General features: G+C 34.1%; 1 protein-coding gene across 12 annotated transcripts in view; it reads left to right on the top strand.

Annotated features, from left to right (window-relative positions):
• Chi (LIM domain-binding protein 2 Chi) overlaps positions 1-21,419 on the top strand; it is an 84,128-nt gene that overhangs the window by 44,150 nt on the left and 18,559 nt on the right. For 9 of the 12 annotated variants that reach the window (XM_068350972.1, XM_068350970.1, XM_068350971.1 and 6 more), the window contains exons 4-8: positions 482-654; positions 2,208-2,417; positions 2,707-2,830; positions 7,903-7,944; positions 18,898-19,031. In XM_068350972.1, the coding sequence (XP_068207073.1) occupies positions 482-654; positions 2,208-2,417; positions 2,707-2,830; positions 7,903-7,944; positions 18,898-19,031 (683 nt within the window). Of the gene's footprint in view, positions 1-481; positions 655-2,207; positions 2,418-2,706; positions 2,831-7,902; positions 7,945-11,762; positions 11,805-18,897; positions 19,032-21,419 lie in introns of all 12 variants that reach the window. The other 3 variants (XM_068350966.1, XM_068350967.1, XM_068350962.1) reach the window with 2 other exon arrangements.

A 21,419-nucleotide genomic window follows, 5' to 3' on the forward strand; every position in this document is an offset into this window, starting at 1 on the left:
GATTAAGGAAAGTTTATACAAGAGTGATAAAGGAGTTAGCCTCGCTACTGAGGAAGTTTTATACAGTATGAAACAGTTATGAAGTTACAAAGTTGGTGACTAGCAATATCATGGAGTCGCCACATAAAAAAAATGCATTTCTGCCTTTCTTTTTTTTTTTTTTCTTTTTCTGGCTTCTTCCATGTAGAGTAAACTAATGTTGCAAAAAAAATTACCAAACATATATTTACCTGGTATAGTACTGTAACTCAAAAGGAGATTTGAAATGTTAAAATACAGTTTGTACATTTTATGTTAATCAATTGATGCTCATATTCATTTAGGGGCATGTAAAGTAGTATGATATTAGGAGAAAGCATTAATTTCAGCTCATGTCATAAGGGTCAAAAACATTTACATTTTTTTTATATTTTAAATTTGAATTAATTTAGATAAATTAAATTGGATTTGTCTTAATAGTTACCTTTTATTTCTCTTGCAGCCATCGGGAGAACCTTGATACCACGGTATTTTAGAAGCATCTTTGAAGGTGGTGTCACGGAGTTATACTATACCTTAAAACACCCCAAAGAATCCTTTCACAATACCTCAATCACCCTTGACTGTGACCAGTGCACAATGGTCACTCATCATGGCAAATCTATGTACACTAAGGTAAGGAGTTGTTCTTTGACGCTGGTAAATGCTAAGGTTGATTTTATTGTATAGCTGATCTCATGGGATTGCTTTTGTGTAATGGTAGAAACCAAAAATAAATTATAGAGGTAAGAGTTGCAAAAGAAATGGAAAGCAAAACTGTTTCCTTATAAGGAGTACAGTTAACGTTAAATTAATTAATTCAATCGGAAAGGATTGATATTTGTGTCCGACTATGGGGAATAGCCGTTCGGTCGTTAGCTTGACTCGAAGCTTTACCTATTTTTTTTAATAAATTAAAGTAAATAACTTGATGCTACTTAGTATAGTAACTTAGTGTTAATAAGTGAAATGAATAATAAAATTAAACTTATGAATTAAATGACTTAAATTAGTAATTGCCTAATAGGCCTTAAGTTCGCACGTGCGTAATATGTACCTGTAAAAGGTAAGAAGTAAATTACCTCCGAGGTTACCACAGCCACGGCGAACAGTTCCAATATAAAGTAATCAGTGGAAAGGCCGGCATCTTCATAGGATATTAACTCCGAACAAAACTAAAGATTCAATACCCAAGACTACAACAATTTTGGAACACTTCAACGTCTACCTTGTGATAAGTGATCTATATTATTCTGTATCTTAGGACATGTCTAGGGAAAAGGGTAATGTAGGGCAATATCACAAAGTATTACTAGTGGATCTACTATTTGAGGTAAGTTGTTTTGGGTTTTGAATAATTGTTTTGTTTATTAAATCTAAATAAGGTTGGAATTAAGATAATTTCCAACAGTAAATATAAGTTTTGCATTTTCAATCTCATAAATAATCTTATTAGATAATAGTTAATAAAAAGATTATATTACTGGATTATGTTGAATAGATTTTACATCTTGTGCCAGAGACTGGCCTTTTCTCTCATCAGTTTCCCCCCATAATATAAACCTTTTGCCACTTGAATGATATAGAAGATAAACTTGGTCAAGTTTCAAAGCTTTGTTGAAAGGACAATGTAAATACAGTATCTGTGCCTTATTCTTCAGGCATCTTTGGTCAAGCCTCGTTGCTGGAGACCGATCTCATTGCTTTGGGGGAAACAATTTAATCAAAGACTGTACTTCCCTTAAAACAAAATAAAGTTGCATTGGAAAAATCTAGCTTAATGTTGTTTTATAGAAAAAACCCAATCTTAAGACAAAACAATACATGCAGTAAAGTAGATCCTATACAGTACCTAAAATTATTCATAAAGATCCTAATTACTTTAAGTTAGGACTAGGTCATCTCTATCAATCTAATTTTTAGAGATTATCTAATTGCCTCTTTATTTTTGTTTTTGGTTGCAGAGGTCATTCAATATAATTAATAATCTCGTACAGTAATTAGGTCATATTATGAGGCACAACTGTTACTTTTATAGTACAGTAATAATTATTCTCGTTTTTTGGAAATTATTTTCATTGCTTCTTTAGGATTACTATGTTAACAATGAAAATGCCTTGTTAAGCTATGAAAGCTATTTAAGTGTTAAAAAGGTCATTTCTTTCACTTTTTTATATTATCTTTTGCAGGTTTGCACTGATGGTCGACTTATTTTAGAATTTACCTTTGATGACTTGATGAGAATCAAGTCGTGGCATTTTGCCGTCCGTGCCCACCGTGAATTGATTCCTCGGTCCGTTGTGGCCATGCATTCCCAGCAAGACCCTGGCATGGTTGAGACCCTTAGTAAGAACATAACACGGCAGGGCATTACCAACCACACCCTCAACTACCTCAGGGTGAGTACTGCACTGTATCAAGGATCCTTACCTGTCTTGCAGGTTGTTTCTATTTTTTCTAAATAGCTTCTGTAGTTGGTATCATGAATTTTTAAGGATCATGGTACAGTATTTGTCCAGTGAACGAAGAAAGCGAGTTGTGCTTATTAGGCTAGATTCTAGAGTGTATTTAAAAAAAGAACATTTTTTATTATAAAAATTTATCACTACTAGAAGAACTATAGGGGTTGCTTCTCCAATTTAAATTTATTGCAATTTTAATATCCCTGTATATTTTTTTTTATTTCAGTTATGTGTTATACTGGAGCCTATGCAGGAGCTGATGTCCAGACACAAAGCTTATGCTTTGTCTCCACGAGACTGTCTCAAGACGACTCTGTTCCAAAAATGGCAGAGAATGGTTGCACCTCCAGGTAAGTTTGAATCCTGAGAACATTGTTAAAATGTCTTGTACATGGGATGTATTTCCCTTATCATTTTGAAAGGTTGTTTGATTACACTGCTGACTTTTAAGGCTCATTTTCTGTATTACTGGAAATATGTTGGATGCGTTCTATCTTGAAATTACGCTTAGGTTTGAGACTACATTTTAGTTGGGTGTAAGTATTGTTAAATTCGTAGTTTAGGTACTTTGGGTTTTTATTGAAAAATTGGGGTTATCAGTGTACAGCTAAAGGTTGCTACCTTAGATATATACACTAAAGGGAAAGAACTGTTTTTGCAAATGGATAGTTCAGGCTGGGAGAGATTTTGCCTTGCTGTAATCTGATATATGTTGCAGATACTGTACTGCTGTTGTACAGCATATTAGATTACCCTATTATCATCGTCTCTATCCTTGTAAGGGACTACCATTTACAGTGTGCCCTGTGTGGCAAACTGCAGATGGCATTCAATGTATTTTTTAATCTAAATTCAACCAGGTTTTATAACCTTTGCTTTTACTTGTCATCCCTTTTCTCGTCCCACTTGGCTGTCAAACTACTTTACCTCTTACGTGTTATAGTGTTCACCTTTTATTAAGAACAAATTGCTCAAAACTGCTCCCATGAACATCTAGAAAATGGACTCGCTAGCCTTGTTAATTAAATTACTGTACAGTATACAGTAATGATTTTAATACCTGAATTATAATTATTCATTTTAAAGTTAAGAGGAGTAGCATTGATGCCTAGAAAAAATTCCAGAATATCATGAATTTCAAATAAGTTTAGTTTTTACAAATACAAAAGTTTTTATTTTTCATTCATGCACGCTTGGATTAGAATGTGCATACAGTATAATGTATTGACAAACAAACAAGCTATTTACATCTGAGATGCACCTGATTTTTCACAAGCTTGCAGTTACACTGGAAAAAAAATCCACAATGCTTATTTAATAAGGCTTGAGTGAGGTTTGTTAGTTGTTCATGTTGCTAACTCTGTATATTTTGTCAATGGAATCTCACCTCGTATAATATTGAGAGGTTTAAAATGTTCCGTTTTGTGTATAATAGTGTAAAATAAACATTAATTAACATTATTTTTGCTTTCTTTCATTTTAGATTTTAGTTTAATTAATTACTTTTATAAGAACAAAATTGGTGGCATTGGTTATAGTATTTTTATCCATTGCTTTCAAAGTCATGTTATTTTGGTCATGCATAGAAGGCATAATAAAAGTTTTGTTCTTAACAAAATTAAACTAGAAAAATAGCCATATAATAAAGTTTTGATATTTTGTAATATCATTGGCTTCAAGACAAAGTATGTGAACGGTTTTCCCTCTCTAGGGTGGTCCCACATGAATGGTTTTCTTCAATTAATTACTAAGACATAAATGTCTTCTTGTCAGGATTTTACAACAATGCCATTCGTCATCCAGGCTTTGTCCTCATCATTTATAATGAAGAATGCTTATTACTTTTTCTGTAGGTGCAATTAGTACTTTATTAGAAAGGATTAAACCATTTAGAGTTGACCCCTGAAAGAAAACTTTAAGACTGATCATTTTAGACTGTCGCTTGCTATTGGCCAATAGCAACCTGAAATTTTTAGAAAAACTTTGATCTTTCTGACTATGGCACTGAGTCTCAAGAATGTGTTTTAATATAAATGTTCATTATTGAACAAGTACAGGGAGGCATTCCTTGGGGCCCATAATTTTGATTGGCCATTTTAAAAAATTTTATTAACTTTGATCTACATGCTGGAATTAACAAGATACAGTATATTGAACATATGAGACAACATTTGTTTATTCTATGTTGTCGTTATAATCTCTTCACGTCTCTTGCCACTTTTTTATTCTTATACACGAGTTGGTTTTAGACTATTCACTTCTTTCATCCAAAAATTCTCCTTAGATCCTTCTTACAGTATGTTGCCCACATATACCCAAAGTTGACCAGTTTGATACATAAATAGCAGTTCAGGTTACTGCATATGATTCCTGAGTCTGTGATGAAGCAAACAATTATTTCATAATCCAAAACTTCATAAAACCCAGTAATCATGTAGAAAGTGCCCTTCTTGACTATGACCTGGGGACTTTTGGGACAGAAGAATAGGACATTTATATAATTATTGAATTTTTATGAAACGAAAAAACAAATCTTATAAAAACCGAGTACAGTGTTTATTTGATTACATCCGGTATTGGATTTTGTTTCTATGAACCTCCCCTGATGTTCATATTGCTTCTCTCTGGAAGCTAGCAAGACAAAGTTAGGGAATTATTCATACCTCTATCTGGATTTTTGAGACTTGTTGATCTGGATTTTTGGAATGTGTATCACTATAATACTAGTGTTGGAATTCTGACCATACAAACATAAATTAGGGATATTCATTTTTAAGTATCACATGTAGGGATCAATGGTTAGACACCCTAAGTCATAACACTGGTGTTAAGTTTGCTTAGCTTTGTAGTTGTCATTATCCTCCCTTAGTACTTTCTTTTATGCTAATTTTGATTGCTGTACACTTCATTTGGTCTATGTGTTACTCTTTCATGTGTTTTTTTATACGATTGGGTGCGATTTGTCTTTGTTTGTCCATAAAATCATTACAATTTGTTTTTGTCTTGAACCCCTTTTCAATTGAGCTTTGTCTTTTGTCCATAACGTGTTTCAAACACCAGTTTCACCGACTTCTATATTCATAATTATCTGGAAGACCGAATTATCACAAAGTGAATACATTACTAAATTTGCAGTATATGCACATTCAAATTAAGAGAAGTCTGCCAATGCACATTTACGTCAGTGAGCCCTCATTTACGACACTGGCAAAGTGATGCTCTGCGATTGTCGGTGGATTACTGACTTTGACTGTACAATACTTAAGCTTTCTTGAGAGGGCAGTAGGAGAGTTTTAAAGATCATATACAATATATTAATTTATTACCATATTTATTTCCAGTAGCCATGATGTTTGCCAGAATGGTTGTAAACAGAAATCATGATAGAGAAGAGAAAAGTTTTCTAAGTAGTAAGCTGTGAAGGTCAGGTCTTTTTTTCCAGTGACCTGTTGTAGAGAAGTGGTGTTAATTGAGAGTTGTATACAGTATTGATCTTAATGGGAGTTAGAACATAGCAAAATCATACTACAGTAATCATAACTATTATGGGGTTAGCTCTTAAGATTAGTAGAACAATTAATGGAATGCTTTCAAGCGAAAAAATGAAGACTTTTATACTACTCTACTTTAAGAGTAATAGAAGAGAACATGATTCTATAAAGAGGACAAAAAATAATGTAAATTATGTCCGAGGAACAGTGGTGTAAATAGCCAATTTGACAACATAGTTATAAGCACAAAAATGTTTCATTTAATATAGAGGCTGATAATGTGAATGCTTTGTTATTTAAAGAAGCAGCAACCTTAGCCCAGTTGTTATTTTGGCCTGAAACATTAGGAAAGGTTTTGATGAATGAGGAGAGGAAAGGGTAACAAGAATATCTAGGATGGTCAGAGGAAGCCCTTACAGTAAACTGTGCTTTTTTTTTTTTTTTTTTAAATCCTTTGACCAAACCTAACAGCACTTGCTCAGATGTGACTTACTATACCTAAGATTGCAATTTTTAAACACTCTACTCTTAAGAAAACCGTTGCAGGTTCAAATTTGTAGGGGTCATGAGTTTTTTTTTTTTTTGTGTGTAAAACCTACCTGAAATTTGAAGTCAGAAGTGAATACTGTATATACTTACAGTTTGGCAATATTTTTGTTCTGTACAAAGTAAGGGGTCATTTTTCTCAAGCCGAGCACTTTATGAAGCATGTTTATACATCACAGTAGTGTACAATGTAGTCTTTTACCTAAACAGTAATAGAAATTCGAGGAAGGTCTTTTAACTTTTGATTATTGGTAGCTTTTTTGGTGTATGTACATACCCAAAATTGTCCAAGAAATAACCTTTGCTGAGCCTCATGTGTAATCATATGATTTTTCATGTGATACAGTAGTCTTTGATTTTAAACTGTATTATGTTATCAGTGTCAGTATACCATTTATAGCTTCAATGTTGTGATTCTGAGTAAGTTGTTTCTTAATTACAATACTCTGCATGGTTAATTATTAATAATGTAACTTCAAGTTTTTTTTTTCTTGTTTTGCTGTGGCTGTAAATAGTGTAATTTTCATATCTTATTTAATTGCTCTGCCATTATGTTTATTTGCTATTAACCCTAAAATGCAGCCTGGCTTATGCAACAATCAAAGAGGCAGCATTGTGTAAATACATGTTTTAACAACTAATTGTTTTGTCTTTTCCATTCCTTGCTCTTTTTTATTCCTTTTTTTAGCTCCTTATAATGGTCATCCTTTGAGTATTTCACAACCCGTTCCCCTTTCTGTACCTATTTATGTTCACACTTACATCTCTCGTCCGGGGCTCACCTCATGCTTTTTAAGTGGGGGTTACAATAGGTTTTCAGTATAGTTTACAATTAATGAAAAAATTGTTGTTCAAAATTTGCTTATTGCAGTTTTTGGAATTGCTTGAGAAAGTAAGGTTTTTTCATCTTGTGCATAAATAGTGTAGTTATTCAAATTACCAGTTTAGTCAGTGCTTTAGTGTAAATTGATATTGATATATTTTTCATTTGACTAGATTCTGCATGTTCAGGCATTGTTTGAAAATGAAATTTCCTTTAAGGATTTGAATTTAGAATGAGGAATGAATACAGTACTCAAGTTTTAGTATTTTAAGTTTTTATTACAGTAAAGGAAAGGGCATGTTTATTCATCACTTGATCTAGGTTGAAGTCAGGAAAATTAAACTTGTAGTACATGCTTTTGGTAAATTAAATCTGTAGTACACGCTTTTGGTGTGGTCTCAGTTAATGTTTTTTCATAAATGAAGGAAGGCTGTTGGATTTTGATTTTTGTAAAGAAACCATTTAGAGAGAGGATGCATTTGAGTTAAGGCCCGGAAGAGGGATGCCATTCCCTATGATGTTGTTTATGTGGATGTGATCAGCTGTGTTTTGTTTGTCATAGGTGCAGCTAATCAAGCAAATGGTAAAAATGGTGCCGATGGAGGTATGTGGTGGACCCACCTTAACAGCTGTTTCATTTGTAATGTTGAATACAACTAACCACGTAGTTATCACAACCTTTGCCACCTTCACTAATGTAACTGCTACTAACACGCAACATGTGATACAACCTTGTTTGCACAGTCACGGTCATTACGCACTTGATAGAACTTCTCACTTTTATTAATTTTGCTATAACACTTGAGTTGGAACTAGGTAACCAATTCCTGTAGACATATTTACACTGCAATGTAGTTTATTATTTAATTGTAAAAAAGAAAAGAAAAAGTGACTGTAGCAGGTTATTTACAATACCAATTCTTCTTTGTATACAGTACTAAAACAACTTCCTTGTCTATAGTTTCTTTTTGGGATCTTTTTTTTTTTTATCAATATTAGAATTAATCTTGTTCATAAGCATAAGCATAGAATTATGAAATGAATATGCTTTTATATACAGTTTGATTATTTCATTGCTGGTCATACGTATATTGAACTTAGAATACCAATTCTTTACCAGTGGAATATATAGGAGATGGCAGGTAAGACATAACTCACAAGTTGAGAGTCCCCAGTGTAACTTCCCATATCTCTAGCTTCATTGCTGTCTGGGAGTCATTTGTTCTTCTTTAGTTTATTACAGTTGTTATCCCCCTATTTTGCAAGTAATTGGTTCCAAGTGTCCTCATTTGTGCAAAATCTCTCAAGATAGTAAAGTCCATAACAGTTCAGTACAATATAGTATATTGTAGTGATATACAGTACATGAATTGTGTAAATTCGGTTTTTAAACCAGGCACTTAACTCTCCAACCAAAATAGAATCTGCTGTATTACTGTGCATTTATAACTGAGAAAGAAAATTTCTCTCACTAAAAACTAAATATATATAGTATATGATTATAAAATGGGTAATCCCCTCCTTTTTCATTCTTCTGATAAATGAATCAAAGAAATTGTTATAGTGTAGTTCTATGATTGGTGATGTTATGAATCTCCTAATGATACATCAGAAGGTTCATATACTTCAGGTGACTTTGAACACTCGGTAATGAAGGATCTCACGCTGAATATCTTGAAATCCCAGGAGTTGATATTTCTGTAAAGTCCAAGAGTAAAAACATATCGAAGTCAGATTTATGTCTCCATCATTTCATTTCATTAGCCGAGCATCAGGTGTATTTAATATCCTTGTAGAATACCATCTTCCTCCTCCTTGCTCCCAAAGGGGTTACAAGAAGAGCCTTTTTCATAGAAGATTTAGGTGAGCCCTATCTTGAAAAATTAATTTCATGGGGAAGTTTCCTCACCAAATTGTATGCTAGTCTTAACTCCATCACTAAAAAATAAAGGGGAGGGGGGATTTAGTGCTGTCAGTGCTCTTTTGGTGGTACAATGTAGGCATTACCAAAGATCCTTTGCAGCATCCCTCAGGCCCTTACTTCCACCCATTTTTTCCTTTCTTCACCCTTATTCCTACATCCTTTCATTATTCTATCTAATCTCTAAACCTTTATTTCCTAGTGCAACTGCAGAGTTCGCATGGCATCCCCCTCCAGAATCCTGGCTACATGGCCCAAATTCCATTAATCAAATCTACAATATATAAAAATCAAGATCACTGACCAATATTCTCATGGTAAAGAAGGGGAAAATTTATCTTTTCGGGGTATAGTAGAGTATAGCGGGATAAAAGAAAAGGATACTAATATTTTAAAGTCTTCCTCCTCACCCTCTAAGCATTTGAGAGTTTTAAGTTTGACTTAAGTAAAAAAAAATCGTTAGAAACACACATTTGCATATCTGTGAAATCTCGGTATAATAAGCTCATGGAAATCATCTCTTTGCTGTAAAAGCATTGGGCAATGATTAACCTGGTTCGTTGGTTCGTTCCAGGGATTCAAAGTATGGTCACTGACACTCCTTTGGGAGTTATCATATTCTTCTTTCATAGTGGTCTTGGCAGCTTGATGTTTGTAGGGCACTGGCTAAACAGGGGATGTCTGAGACAGTGATGTGGACATAACCAGGAAAATAAAGGGTCCCAACAGCAACCTGCCTGAAGAGGAAGAATACATGACCCATGAGTTTTGCCACTAACTCCATGAGAAGTATCTCTGTAGATAATCCAGTAACAAAGGTGGTGAGCCCATAGAGCAAAGACTATGGGAGGAAATATGCCAACGTCATCGAAAAACCATAATTTAACAATGACAAGGCTTGTCATTTAAGATTGTAGAGCTGTACTAAAATAAGACCATGAATGGGGCTTATAATCTCGAGTTAAGGCAAGCCATAACAAATCATTAGACACAGAACACAGTGACTGGGAAGTGTGCTAAATTACAACACAAGATGCATGTAATTACTGTAATTGCTTTCTGCTTTTTTTAGTTTTCATACATCTCTTTGTCTCTAATAATTATAGAGTTTAAAAGATATTAACTTGCATCAGTTTCCTGTAGTATCTTCCCCAGAATATGACCTTCAACGTTGTGTTAGTGAAGATCTTTGACATTGTTTCGCTAAGGTTCCTAAGGTCCACTATTGTCAAAGTTGCTCTTGCAATCAGGTTGTCCTAAACTCATAGATGGCTTGCGTGCGACGTTACCATAGATTGTAGCCTCTTTCAAGTCAAAGATATTTTCTCTCTATCTATCTCTTTTGATTCACATTTATTTCATACCTAATCTGTGCAGGAAGGTGGTTTAGGTGCTGATGCTATTAGAGGCACTTTCTGTAGGCTTTGTTAGGTTTCTCTACCAATAAAGGCATAACTTGTACTGAACACACACACACACTCTCTCTCTCTCTCTCTCTCTCTCTCTCTCTCTCTCTCTCTCTCTCTCTCTCTCTCTCTCTCTCTCTCTCTCATGAAAGTGGGAAAATTATTTAAGTCTCATGAAAGTAATTTAGGTAAATGCCCCTTATTTAACCAACATAATCTTGCCTCAGGTTAAAACAGTAAAACAGTAGGTTGTCATCCCATATGGTGTAAATGGTTTCCTCTAATGGCTTAGCTACAGAATGTAGTGGGTTTGGTTTACTTTTTCAGTACCTTTTTGGTTCTGATTCTGCCATTTGGAGTAGAGACATGCAAGCTCGTGTTAATGTAAATACTGTATAAGCTAGATGGGAATGAACTTCAATTATCCTGAGAGCTATTGAGATATATGCTCATCCAAAAACTCTGAGTATCTATGATGGTCAGTTTATGCTATAGATGCTCAAATTCCAGAAAATTTCCCAAAATGGATCTCTATTGACACCACCATTTATATCCTTAGGGCATTTGCTTGACCTCAAATATCTTGCTATAAACCATCAAACATCTGTTTTCACCTTCCGTGGTTGCCTTTATATCTGCTGGAAATCTCGGCTTTCTGCATTGTGAACTTCTTGAAATGTAGATTGCTTGATTAAAATGGTGCTAGGGTTTATGCTTGAAAGAGGGGGGAAGATAAGTTGAAAATCAGACCTTGTATCTAGTCTGATTCCTGTTAGGAGACGCCAGTACTCCATATCTCCCTCCAATTTTGCGGATCTAGCAAGGGACCTGTGGATGCATGTCACTCATGATGAGATTTATGTTGTCCTAAGGAATTTTTAATTTCCATCTCTAGGACCTACTTAGGTCCACCACTCCACCATGTCTTGTACTTGCACCATGCTCTGCATGCTCTTATAAGCAGAGCATACAGAATGTGGGTACTTTTTACTGAAGCCATAGACTCGTTACATACCGTGCCCTCTCCAAGGCATGTGCAAACTTCAACACCATGATTGCACAGAATCTAATATAAAATAAAATTTCTTTTGCCAGCTGCTGGGAAAGCTGAATGGTGCACAGCGCAGAGAAAAATAGGTAAAACTCAAGCAAGTATAGTATAAGCTACAATAATCACTGATGTTCCCCTTGTTTTTGCAAGACTTGACAACACTGAAAAACAAAAAGCAAGATAAACAAATGCATATAGATCAGATTACAAATACTTGAGCATGTTGCCATACCTAATGGCTGGCATGCTACACAAGACTTATACAGTATTCTGTAACTTCACTTATCAAATGCCTACACAAGTTAACAGTAGCATTCCACTTAAAAAGAAATTCAAGCAGCACTAAAAAAAAAGCAAGTGAATGGTATGTGTTCATGGTGATGTAATTTATTGCTGAAATTGCATTTATACTCCTTCCACAAAAAAGTAAAGCTTCCAACTCTCATTTCTTAAAAAACACTAGAATGAAAACAAAACACCAAATTACAAGGTAAGTTTTTGTTAGACTGGTGAAAAATAAACTGCCCGATGAAAGCGGTGATGAGAGGGACCTGGGATTAAGTTGAAAACATGGCCTCCTTTAGCGAGGAATGCCTTTAAATGGCTATAAACAAACTGCTATACTAAGTTAGAATTTCATTAGTGAAATAAACTTTAATAAAAGAAAATTAAAAAATATGACCTGGGACTAAATTGAAAACAGGGCCTCGTTTAGCGAGGAATGCCTTTAAATGGCTATAAACAAACTGCTATACTAAGTTAGAATTTCATTTGTGAAATAAACTTTAATATAAAATTTTCAAAAATATTCATTGCCATAGTATTATGTGAGAGTTTTTGATTGTGTAAGGGTTTTTTCATTCTATAATTATGAAGATAATGAACCAAATACGTACGTATACAGTAATGGGTAATAGTGAAGACGCTAAATTATTATTAACTTTGTGTGTGGGAGATTACATAGAAAAACAAATACTGTAAGTACATATTTCCAGGAAACCATTAAGATCTCATGTCCTTAACCATGTGTTTTTGGACTCCTGATAGGGATGCTTTCTTTTAATAGATAACAAGTGTCATTGTGATTAGGCCAGCTATAAACGTAATGAAGGAACGATACAGTTTACAAATTTGTTTAGAAACGAATGGATCAAGTTTGTACAATTTATATTTCTTGGAGCCTGTCCAGTAAACTGTTAAAGAGATAAAAATCATAGTTAAATGGACAGTCACTTAAAAATAGGTTTACTGTATTCTAATAATAGAGTCCATCTTTATAGAAGAAACTTTCAATAATATAAATATCAACAATGGAAAGTACAAGAAGAAATTTGGCAGTGATCTCTCCTCTTCTGTTGTAGTATATGCCTGGGCTGTTTAGTTTAGCTATCACAGCAGTCCTTGCATATGCAATAATTTTATTTATGACTCTATACAGTATTCATCCTGTAAGAATGAATAAAATATTATAAGAGAAATTTTAAAACTTTGAAACTTGAGATAATGTTCACCACTTAATTTTTTTAAACCAAATGAAAGACAACAGTGTTCTCTCACTAGGAAAACTAAGGGAATGAAGTGGTGGAGGTATCACTTTTTGTTTAATTTTGCTTTTGTACCACAATTTCCTTCTCATTTTGGTCTTTATTATCCCTTATGTCCATATCTTTCATTCAATCATCCGCTCTTCTTATTGTACTGTAACTTTTTTCCATTTATCTCATTGTCCGACACTAATCTCTTCAAGTAAATCTAATCGGCGGCTTTTACTGTTTACCAGTTCTTCATCCCCTCACACAATTCAAATAAGTTCCATGTTATAGTTCAACTGATACAATAAAGCAGACATTCTTTCAAATGTGTTCCAACAGAGGAAGATTGAATTATATTTTGTACCTACTGTATGTTAACTTTGTAATTCTATCTTGTTTTTTATTCATTCATGATTTTTGCAATTCACATTTTCCCTCTGTTTTCCTTGCCTGGCTTTTAGGGAATATTTTTGCTAGGATTCTTATTTTCCCATAGCTAGGATGGTCTGGGTATCATCAGTCTACTGTACCTTTAACTCTATAATGGGTAGTAAGAAGAGAGCGTGATAGGAATCCTTTTCCATCTGCTTCCCACCTGTGTCTATTAGCTTCCTTTACTATATGATTGCAATATATCAGTAATTACAACACACATTATTGGTATAAAAACCACAGAAATGCTGTACAGAAATGTTAAATAGAAAAAGCATTGAAATCAGTCAAAGTAAGAAATAGATTAAGTCAACGTTACTTTTTCCCCATAGTATTAGGATTTGGAAAGTGTGTCTTTGAAGTTGTATAATCTTTGCTATTTCTATCATCTTAATTGCCTGTTTTCTTTTCTTTTTCTTTTGTGAAGAATTCTTGGGACGATAGGACGTAAAAACGGACAAACTGCCCATGTTAAAGATGGCAGCTTATGTGCCTGTAGATGTAAGATTCTCCTTCAAGTCCATCACTAAGGGTTCTGGGAAGAGCAAGGGACGGGTGAGCTGCAACTCGCGAAGATCCATCAAAAATTGTTGGCTGGAAAGCCACATCTATCTCTCTCTTTCTCTTTTTAATAGTTTGTCAACAAATACAAGGCATCCTCTCAGTAGGGAGACTTGCTTCAAAGAGGGTCCTTAATCCTTGCCTCCTCTAACTTTTCCCCTGGAGATAATTGTGATGTCTGGCTCTCGTGCAGTATGTGATATCATTCAAGATGGCCGTGTTGAATTTCGCCCTCAGCAGGTCAAACTTCTATAATGAATTGTCACCCTTAATGTCAGATCTCAAATGCTCTGTCCTGAAGGGTCTTGTCATTTGTTTCAGTAGTTCAATCATAAAAATTATGCTTTCGTAATCAAATTCATTTTGAAAGTGGAGCTTTAATTTGCTAGGCCCAAATAGGCCTTAGGAAATGAGATTCTCTTTTACGTACAAGAAGAAAGCAATATGCCATCTAAGAAATGAACAGATGAAGGGACGTTGAGTAGAGAGGTTTACCAACTTATGAACTTGATTTGCTTGAAGGACATTGGTTAAATATATCACATCTAGGGATCATAATCATGGCCCTGGTGAAGATTTGCTCATCATTATCATCTCCTTCGATCCGATGCCCATTGACGCAAAGGGCCTTGGTTAGATTTTGCCAGTCTTCTTTATCTTTAGCTTTTAATTCAATACTTCATTATGAGAGAAGAGATGCTCGGGTGCAAAGAATTATCAGTACTATATCTGTATTTTGAAGCACACTTTTCCCTAAACCTCTGGAGATGGAGGTGGCCTATTCCAGGAGAATGTTCCCTGTAAATGTAACTTCAGTCATATCTGAATAGCTCCAGTCACTATCTCGCCAGTGGGAAAAATCGTTCTTGCCAAAAGAGTGAAATTTCTTCCTTAGGAGTATGCACTCTCTGCCTTGCAGATCTCAGGAAGAATAACATTGTGGTGAGAAATTTCACCCATCACAATCACAATATGTAGATGATCAATTGATGGAATTCAACAACTACTTGGCTCTGATAAGGGAATGTTAGGAAAGGACACAATAAAGTAAAGAAGATGCATTCAGGTCTGATTTTAAACAATTCGAAAGCTGATCAACATCCTCAATTATGATTATATAACCTAGTCAGAGAAAACCCTCTGCAGCAGCCAAGAAATGGGCAAGCTTCATAGAATTTTTTCTCTGCTACATTGAAGACTGGTGGAACAGTATCAATAGCTAAGCAGGGAAAGATTAGACAGAAGTGATAGCATGAAAGATGAACGGGTGTCAGCACTCCTACTTTAGACTTGGTGATAAGCTTGATATCAAGCAGCAGTCAAAGTAGGACAATATTGAGAAAGACAGGCTGTGGCTTGAGTTTTGGGAGTGAGGTTCTTCTTTACTGAATGGGTACACAACTTGTCCAATGAACAGGACCACTGGAGGTGTAGGCTGGAATCTTCAAGGAATCGAGTTTTGAAGTCTTTATCTTTGCAAAATAATAGTGTTGAGTAAGTGATCAGGCTTTGCTTATGATTGTAGGTAGTACTTACAACCCTGGTGAAAGGTCCACACAAGAGAGAGTTCACTGTCTAAGGAGAACTTCAGAGAGCTACAAGTATGGCTAGGTAGGGCACTTGTGAAGTAAATTAGCCCAAAAAATAATATCAAGGTCATCTTTGAAATCTCACTACCTAACATTCATAAAAAAAAAATGCACTACACATAAACAATACTTTATTCTAATGAAATAAGCAAGAAGGAAATATGAAAGAATCCACTAAAAATAATACAATTACAAAACCTTTAGGTTACTGAGAAGAAAATAGTATACTGTACTTGAAACAGACAGAGTACTAGCAATAGTCTCATCCCACGATTTAAAAAAAAATTGAAATTGAGTCGCCAAGAAAATGTAAATGATAAAGTATTCCATGTTAAACAAAACAAGAAAAATTATTTATAAGTGAAGTAAAGAATAAGACAGTAACCCTGTAAATGAGTTTTGCATATAAGCCCATCAGTTTGTGTGATAAACCTTGACAAGGGCTTATTTTGGATTATTTGTGATGAATAGACTAAGTTTTTATAACACAAGTTATTCATACATACAAACCCTTCAATGCCTCATCATATATAAAGATTGTTCAATTGGAGGGGAGTAACATGGTTGTTTGGTTCATGTTGAGCAAGTGTAACTTAACAAAGCTGATATGGAATGATGTTAGCAAAAACTATTTTCAAATTATCCCTACTTGAAAGTACCTTTCAACCAACTCAAAATACATTTTTTGTGTGCAACTAATTAGTACAGGTAATTAATTGCATAAGGCCATTCATCTTTTCTTGTACAATGTATATACTGTGCAGTACAGTACAGACTTGAGTTACTTGATGTTGCAGATTTAATTGTTTGTAAGCACAGCAATTAATTTTCATTCATCCATGTATCAGTGGTTAGAGAAACACTTATTTTACTTGAAGGACAGCCTCTGAGTTAGACCAATAATTTTTCAGCACACATGGTAAATAGTGATCAGAATGAAGGCTTTTACCAAAAGTTTTGTCATCTCTTTCTCCATCCTGACTTGTTACTCCTTAATTATTTTGGTTGTGAATAACAAGTCAAAACTAGTTTTTCCCTACATTTGTCTTTTTTGTTACATTTATCTTGACATTTTAACTTCTACTTGGTTGATCAATTTTTATCACAAAGGTAGATTATCATCTTCTCCCATTGATTCTGATATGCTTTGTCCTGTCAGCTCTTTCTGTAAAGTAGCGAAGTACAGTTTATTAGCCTGTGGGTCTGTAACCTGAGGGTAGTCCATAGTGTATAGATATGCATAATGGGAGTCATTCAGTATGTTTGTCTTTTAGTCAAATAGTATTTTATGTTGCACATAACATGTTGTTAACAGCTCTTTCTGTATGGTTAAAGCAATTCCAGAAAAGCAATAAAAGGGTAAATACATAGATGCTTTAAAAGTGTGAGCGTCTTCCTGACTATCCAGCATTGTGGCTGTCCTGCTCATCTTGTTCTCATAACTTCTTCCACTTGGTTGAAGGATCTCTGTCAAACACATGCATAAAGGAAGATAGGTCTGACTTAAACACATGCATAAAGGAAGATAGGTCTGACTTGAACACATGCATAAAGGAAGATAGGTCTGACTTAAACACATGCATAAAGGAAGATATGTCTGACTTTGATTATGCGTACCTAGTAATATTGAATCCTCCCAAATAGTTGATGTAATAGCAGTTTTAACTTTTCCACAAAAGTAGATCGTATAAAAAATAGCAGAGGGGAAATCATCCATCTGTGCGTATTATGATGCTTTCCTTTGCATTACAACTATTGTATCCTACGCGATTAGAAGACTTAGTCGTAAATGAGCAGAAGGAAGGGAACACCTAGATGTTCAGGAAAGAAGATTGCCTTTCTCACGTGACTAGTCCAATATATGCGTTGACATTGCTACTCTTCCTAAGTGGTTGAAGGAATTTCATAATTTTCATGATTTATATATTTTGACTAATTTATTTTTCAACTTTTCCCCCTACTTCACTTTGTTATACTAAACAGGATTGTTAATCCATTCTACTCTGTTGAGATTCTGATTCCATTTATCCCAAATCTTCATTCCAATCCCATGTGCCTTTTAGCCTCCCTCCCTCTTACCTGGTTTTCCTTAGAGCATGAAAGCTTTCTTTTTCTCTTCTTGACTACACCATTCCTACATTCTTGTGACTGGAAATAGAATTTTTCTTTTGTGTGCATGTGAATTCCCAGACATTAGTTGATTCAACTTACTGTAAATAGCTAGTGGTGAAGATTCACCTTTTTTCATATTTTAGATACCATATAATTTTGACGAAGAGTTCCTCTTATATTACCACCATTGGTTTGTGTGATTTGTCAGTTTTATTAGTTACATTGCAAAATTTTAAAAAGTTTCATGAGTGTGGACCAAAATGATTAAAAAGGAATTTTTTTTTAGCTCTTCATTACTTAATTCATCCTACCAACTTGGTGATGGTTATTCCTATTTTGGTTTCCCTTTCACTTTGTTAACCATCATTAACTTCCGTATTACTCAGTAACTGTAGCAAGTGCTGTATTTTGAAGAACTTGTTTGTGTTGGAGTTAATGCATGCTTTCTCATACACGATTTAGCATATGTGCTTATTTGTAAGATTTTGTTCTGTATTCTGAATTCTTTGGTTTTGTATGAATTTTGCATTTATTGCTTTAGCTCAGTATAGCATTCTTTAAAAACTTTTTTTTTATATGACATGTTACTCATGGGAGGGCGAAAGAATTACAGTACTCTACTGTATGTATTAATGTAATTTAAGTTGTCAAACTGTTCTTTGGAGTGTATTGAACTGTATGCACACATGCAGTTTATCCATTTGATTGATTTTCTAGATTAGAGTAGTTCATATTTTTTATTAAGATGTACTATTATATACTATGCAGTGTTTATAGAGGTTTGATAGTTTTCCGAGTAATAAAAGCAACACTGTTGATTAATTTTTGTACAGTATTTTTTTTTTTTAATTTGGGTTCTATAGTACTTTAATTTGAAAGTTTCTGCCCGGTTAGCTAATTTAATTGTATATTATACAACTGTATTCTAGTTCATATTCTTTTTCACGTTTCAGAAACCCAACGAGCGCCTAACAAACGGCGAAAAAGGAAAGGTTCACAGTCTGGTCAGAATACAACAGCCAATTCTACTGGTTCTGGTAAAAAAAGATCACCAGGACCCAACTTTAGCCTCGCTACGCAAGTCTCCGTAAGTATGATCAAGTAAAGTTTTGAAGTACAGATGTCTGAAATTGTGAGCTACTGTATACAGGTATTTGTTTTTAATGTCATTTTAAAGATTGGTGGCTTGAGAGATTTTACCATCTCCATATTTTGTGGCTCACAGTTAATGATATCATTTCATATATATGTATGTTTCCATTTACAATTATTAATAGTGGTATTTTTCTTTACAAATTTGATATCCTATGTTTTGGATACCTCCATTGAATTTCATTAATCACTTCATCCTATGGCATTTTTTGGTTTGCATGCCATTCTGACAGTGGAACACTTTTCCCCAGTGACAAGACCGATCAATTTCCATGAAGTGAAGCTGATCTCTCTTCTAGGTAGTATGATAGCCTATCTCGTTGCTTGATTATAACTAGATATTAGTTTTCAAATCTAATTAAAAAGGGTAACCCATATAAATGTAGCATTAGTTGAAACTTTGCTTGATTGTTTCTGAAAGACAATGTTAGATAGTAGCATGATTTACTTTTTTATGGGTTTGGATTTTATATATAATACTGAAATGTTAAAATGCCACTTGTCATATATCTTTTCATCTTTCATTTATTCTGGTCTAATCTCACTCTAAATCAGATTAGGTTATCCTTGAATTATATATTTAGACTTTTTATTTATTTATTTTTAATTTTTTTTGCACTAATGATCCAACTTGGAAAAGTTTAGAGCAAGTTTAGTACTAATTTACTGTACAGTACATATGATGCATAAGACTGTTTATTAGGAATAGATTTCTTTTAGGTGAAAGGTCATTACTAGATTTGTTTCCATTTAAACTGCTGAAATTGAAAACTAAGAACTATTTACAGTTAATTTCATAGTTACAGTTTCATGCTATAATCTCAAACTGTATGATTAAATTAATATACTGTGATATACATTTAGAAATTATTGTATTTGGAAATTGAGAGAATGTTATGCTGTAAAAGTTATTCATTTAAAATACATTGGCCCTGTAAGAAATCTTGATGTCATTACATTATTTGATATCGATAAGAGAAAGCTGGATTCACTGACTAAGGGACAGGGGAGGCGTAACAGAGAGAGATATGTAGACGATAAGTTTTCGCAAACAGTGGACATATTAGTCTACGAAATGAAAAATTAGAAGTTAGAAACAATTATGGTTAGAATGGTAAATTCAAATATTGAAACCTGAAGGCAGTTCAAAGAAGAGAAATGATGATGATGGGCTTCAGGTTCCCATTCATTTCTTTGATACATATATAGAGCATATTTCTCATAAAAGTATACTAGTAACTTGTTCAAGTAAAATAGGCCCATTAAAAAAAGATTTGCAATTGTAAATCTATAAATGGGTATTTTGAATACCAGAACAGGATTGTAATAGTAAAACATAGTGTATATTATCTGAAATTAATGCTGGTTCTCTGGTTGTCAGGGAGGGCAAAGGATTTTGACCCTTTCCAGTGAGTGTTTAAAAGTTCCCTTTCAAGATCTCTTTAGATTGACCATTTGGTATGTCAATATTATTATGGTAATTTTTTGTGACCTCACCTTTGATCATTTTTTTTTCTAAACTCCCAAGCTCAAGATCCTTTGAAAGTTAGCGAGGAGTCTTCCCAGATAATTCAGTAACTAGCGCTCTCCACATGGTTAAAAATCCAAAAATTTTCCTGTCGGTATTTAATCCTTTTGTGTTCTAAATTCTTTGATAATAGTACCCTACGTGTCTGTCCATTGTAAGCCTCGGAATACTCTTTATGTGGGAAGTTATACATATTAGTGGCTATTTCATTTTTAATATTTTATACTGTACATTGATGGGAGATCTTAATGTCCATGGATATGTTTTTGCCTAAGATCTCTGAGGCCCCACTGATGCATATACAGTGTGTGTATATATATATATATATATATATATATATATATATATATATATATATATATATGATATTTTTTATTTTGCACATTTAAACGTGTTTCTTTCATATATCAAATAAGCCATATATATTAATACATTAAAGTCTGGATTCTCTAAACGACCTCGGGATCAGAGCCCAAGGCGGAACCGCCCAAAGACTATGATATCGGACCGGCGGGGATTTGAAACCCTCGTCCAGGATATCTGTATGCCAGTGACCATACCACTCTTTCTTCGTGGCAGAGTGGTATGGTCACTGGCATACAGATATCCTAGACGAGGGTTCAAATCCCCGCCGGTCCGATATCATTGTCTTTGGGCGGTTCCGCCTTGGGCTCTGATCCCGAGGTCGTTAAGAGAATCCAGACTTTAATGTATTGATATATATGGCTTATTTGAAATATATATATATATATATATATATATATATATATATATATATATATATATATATATATA

The sequence above is a fragment of the Palaemon carinicauda genome, chromosome 27 (assembly GCF_036898095.1).
Source record: "Palaemon carinicauda isolate YSFRI2023 chromosome 27, ASM3689809v2, whole genome shotgun sequence".
NCBI classification, from domain to species: Eukaryota; Metazoa; Arthropoda; class Malacostraca; order Decapoda; family Palaemonidae; genus Palaemon; species Palaemon carinicauda.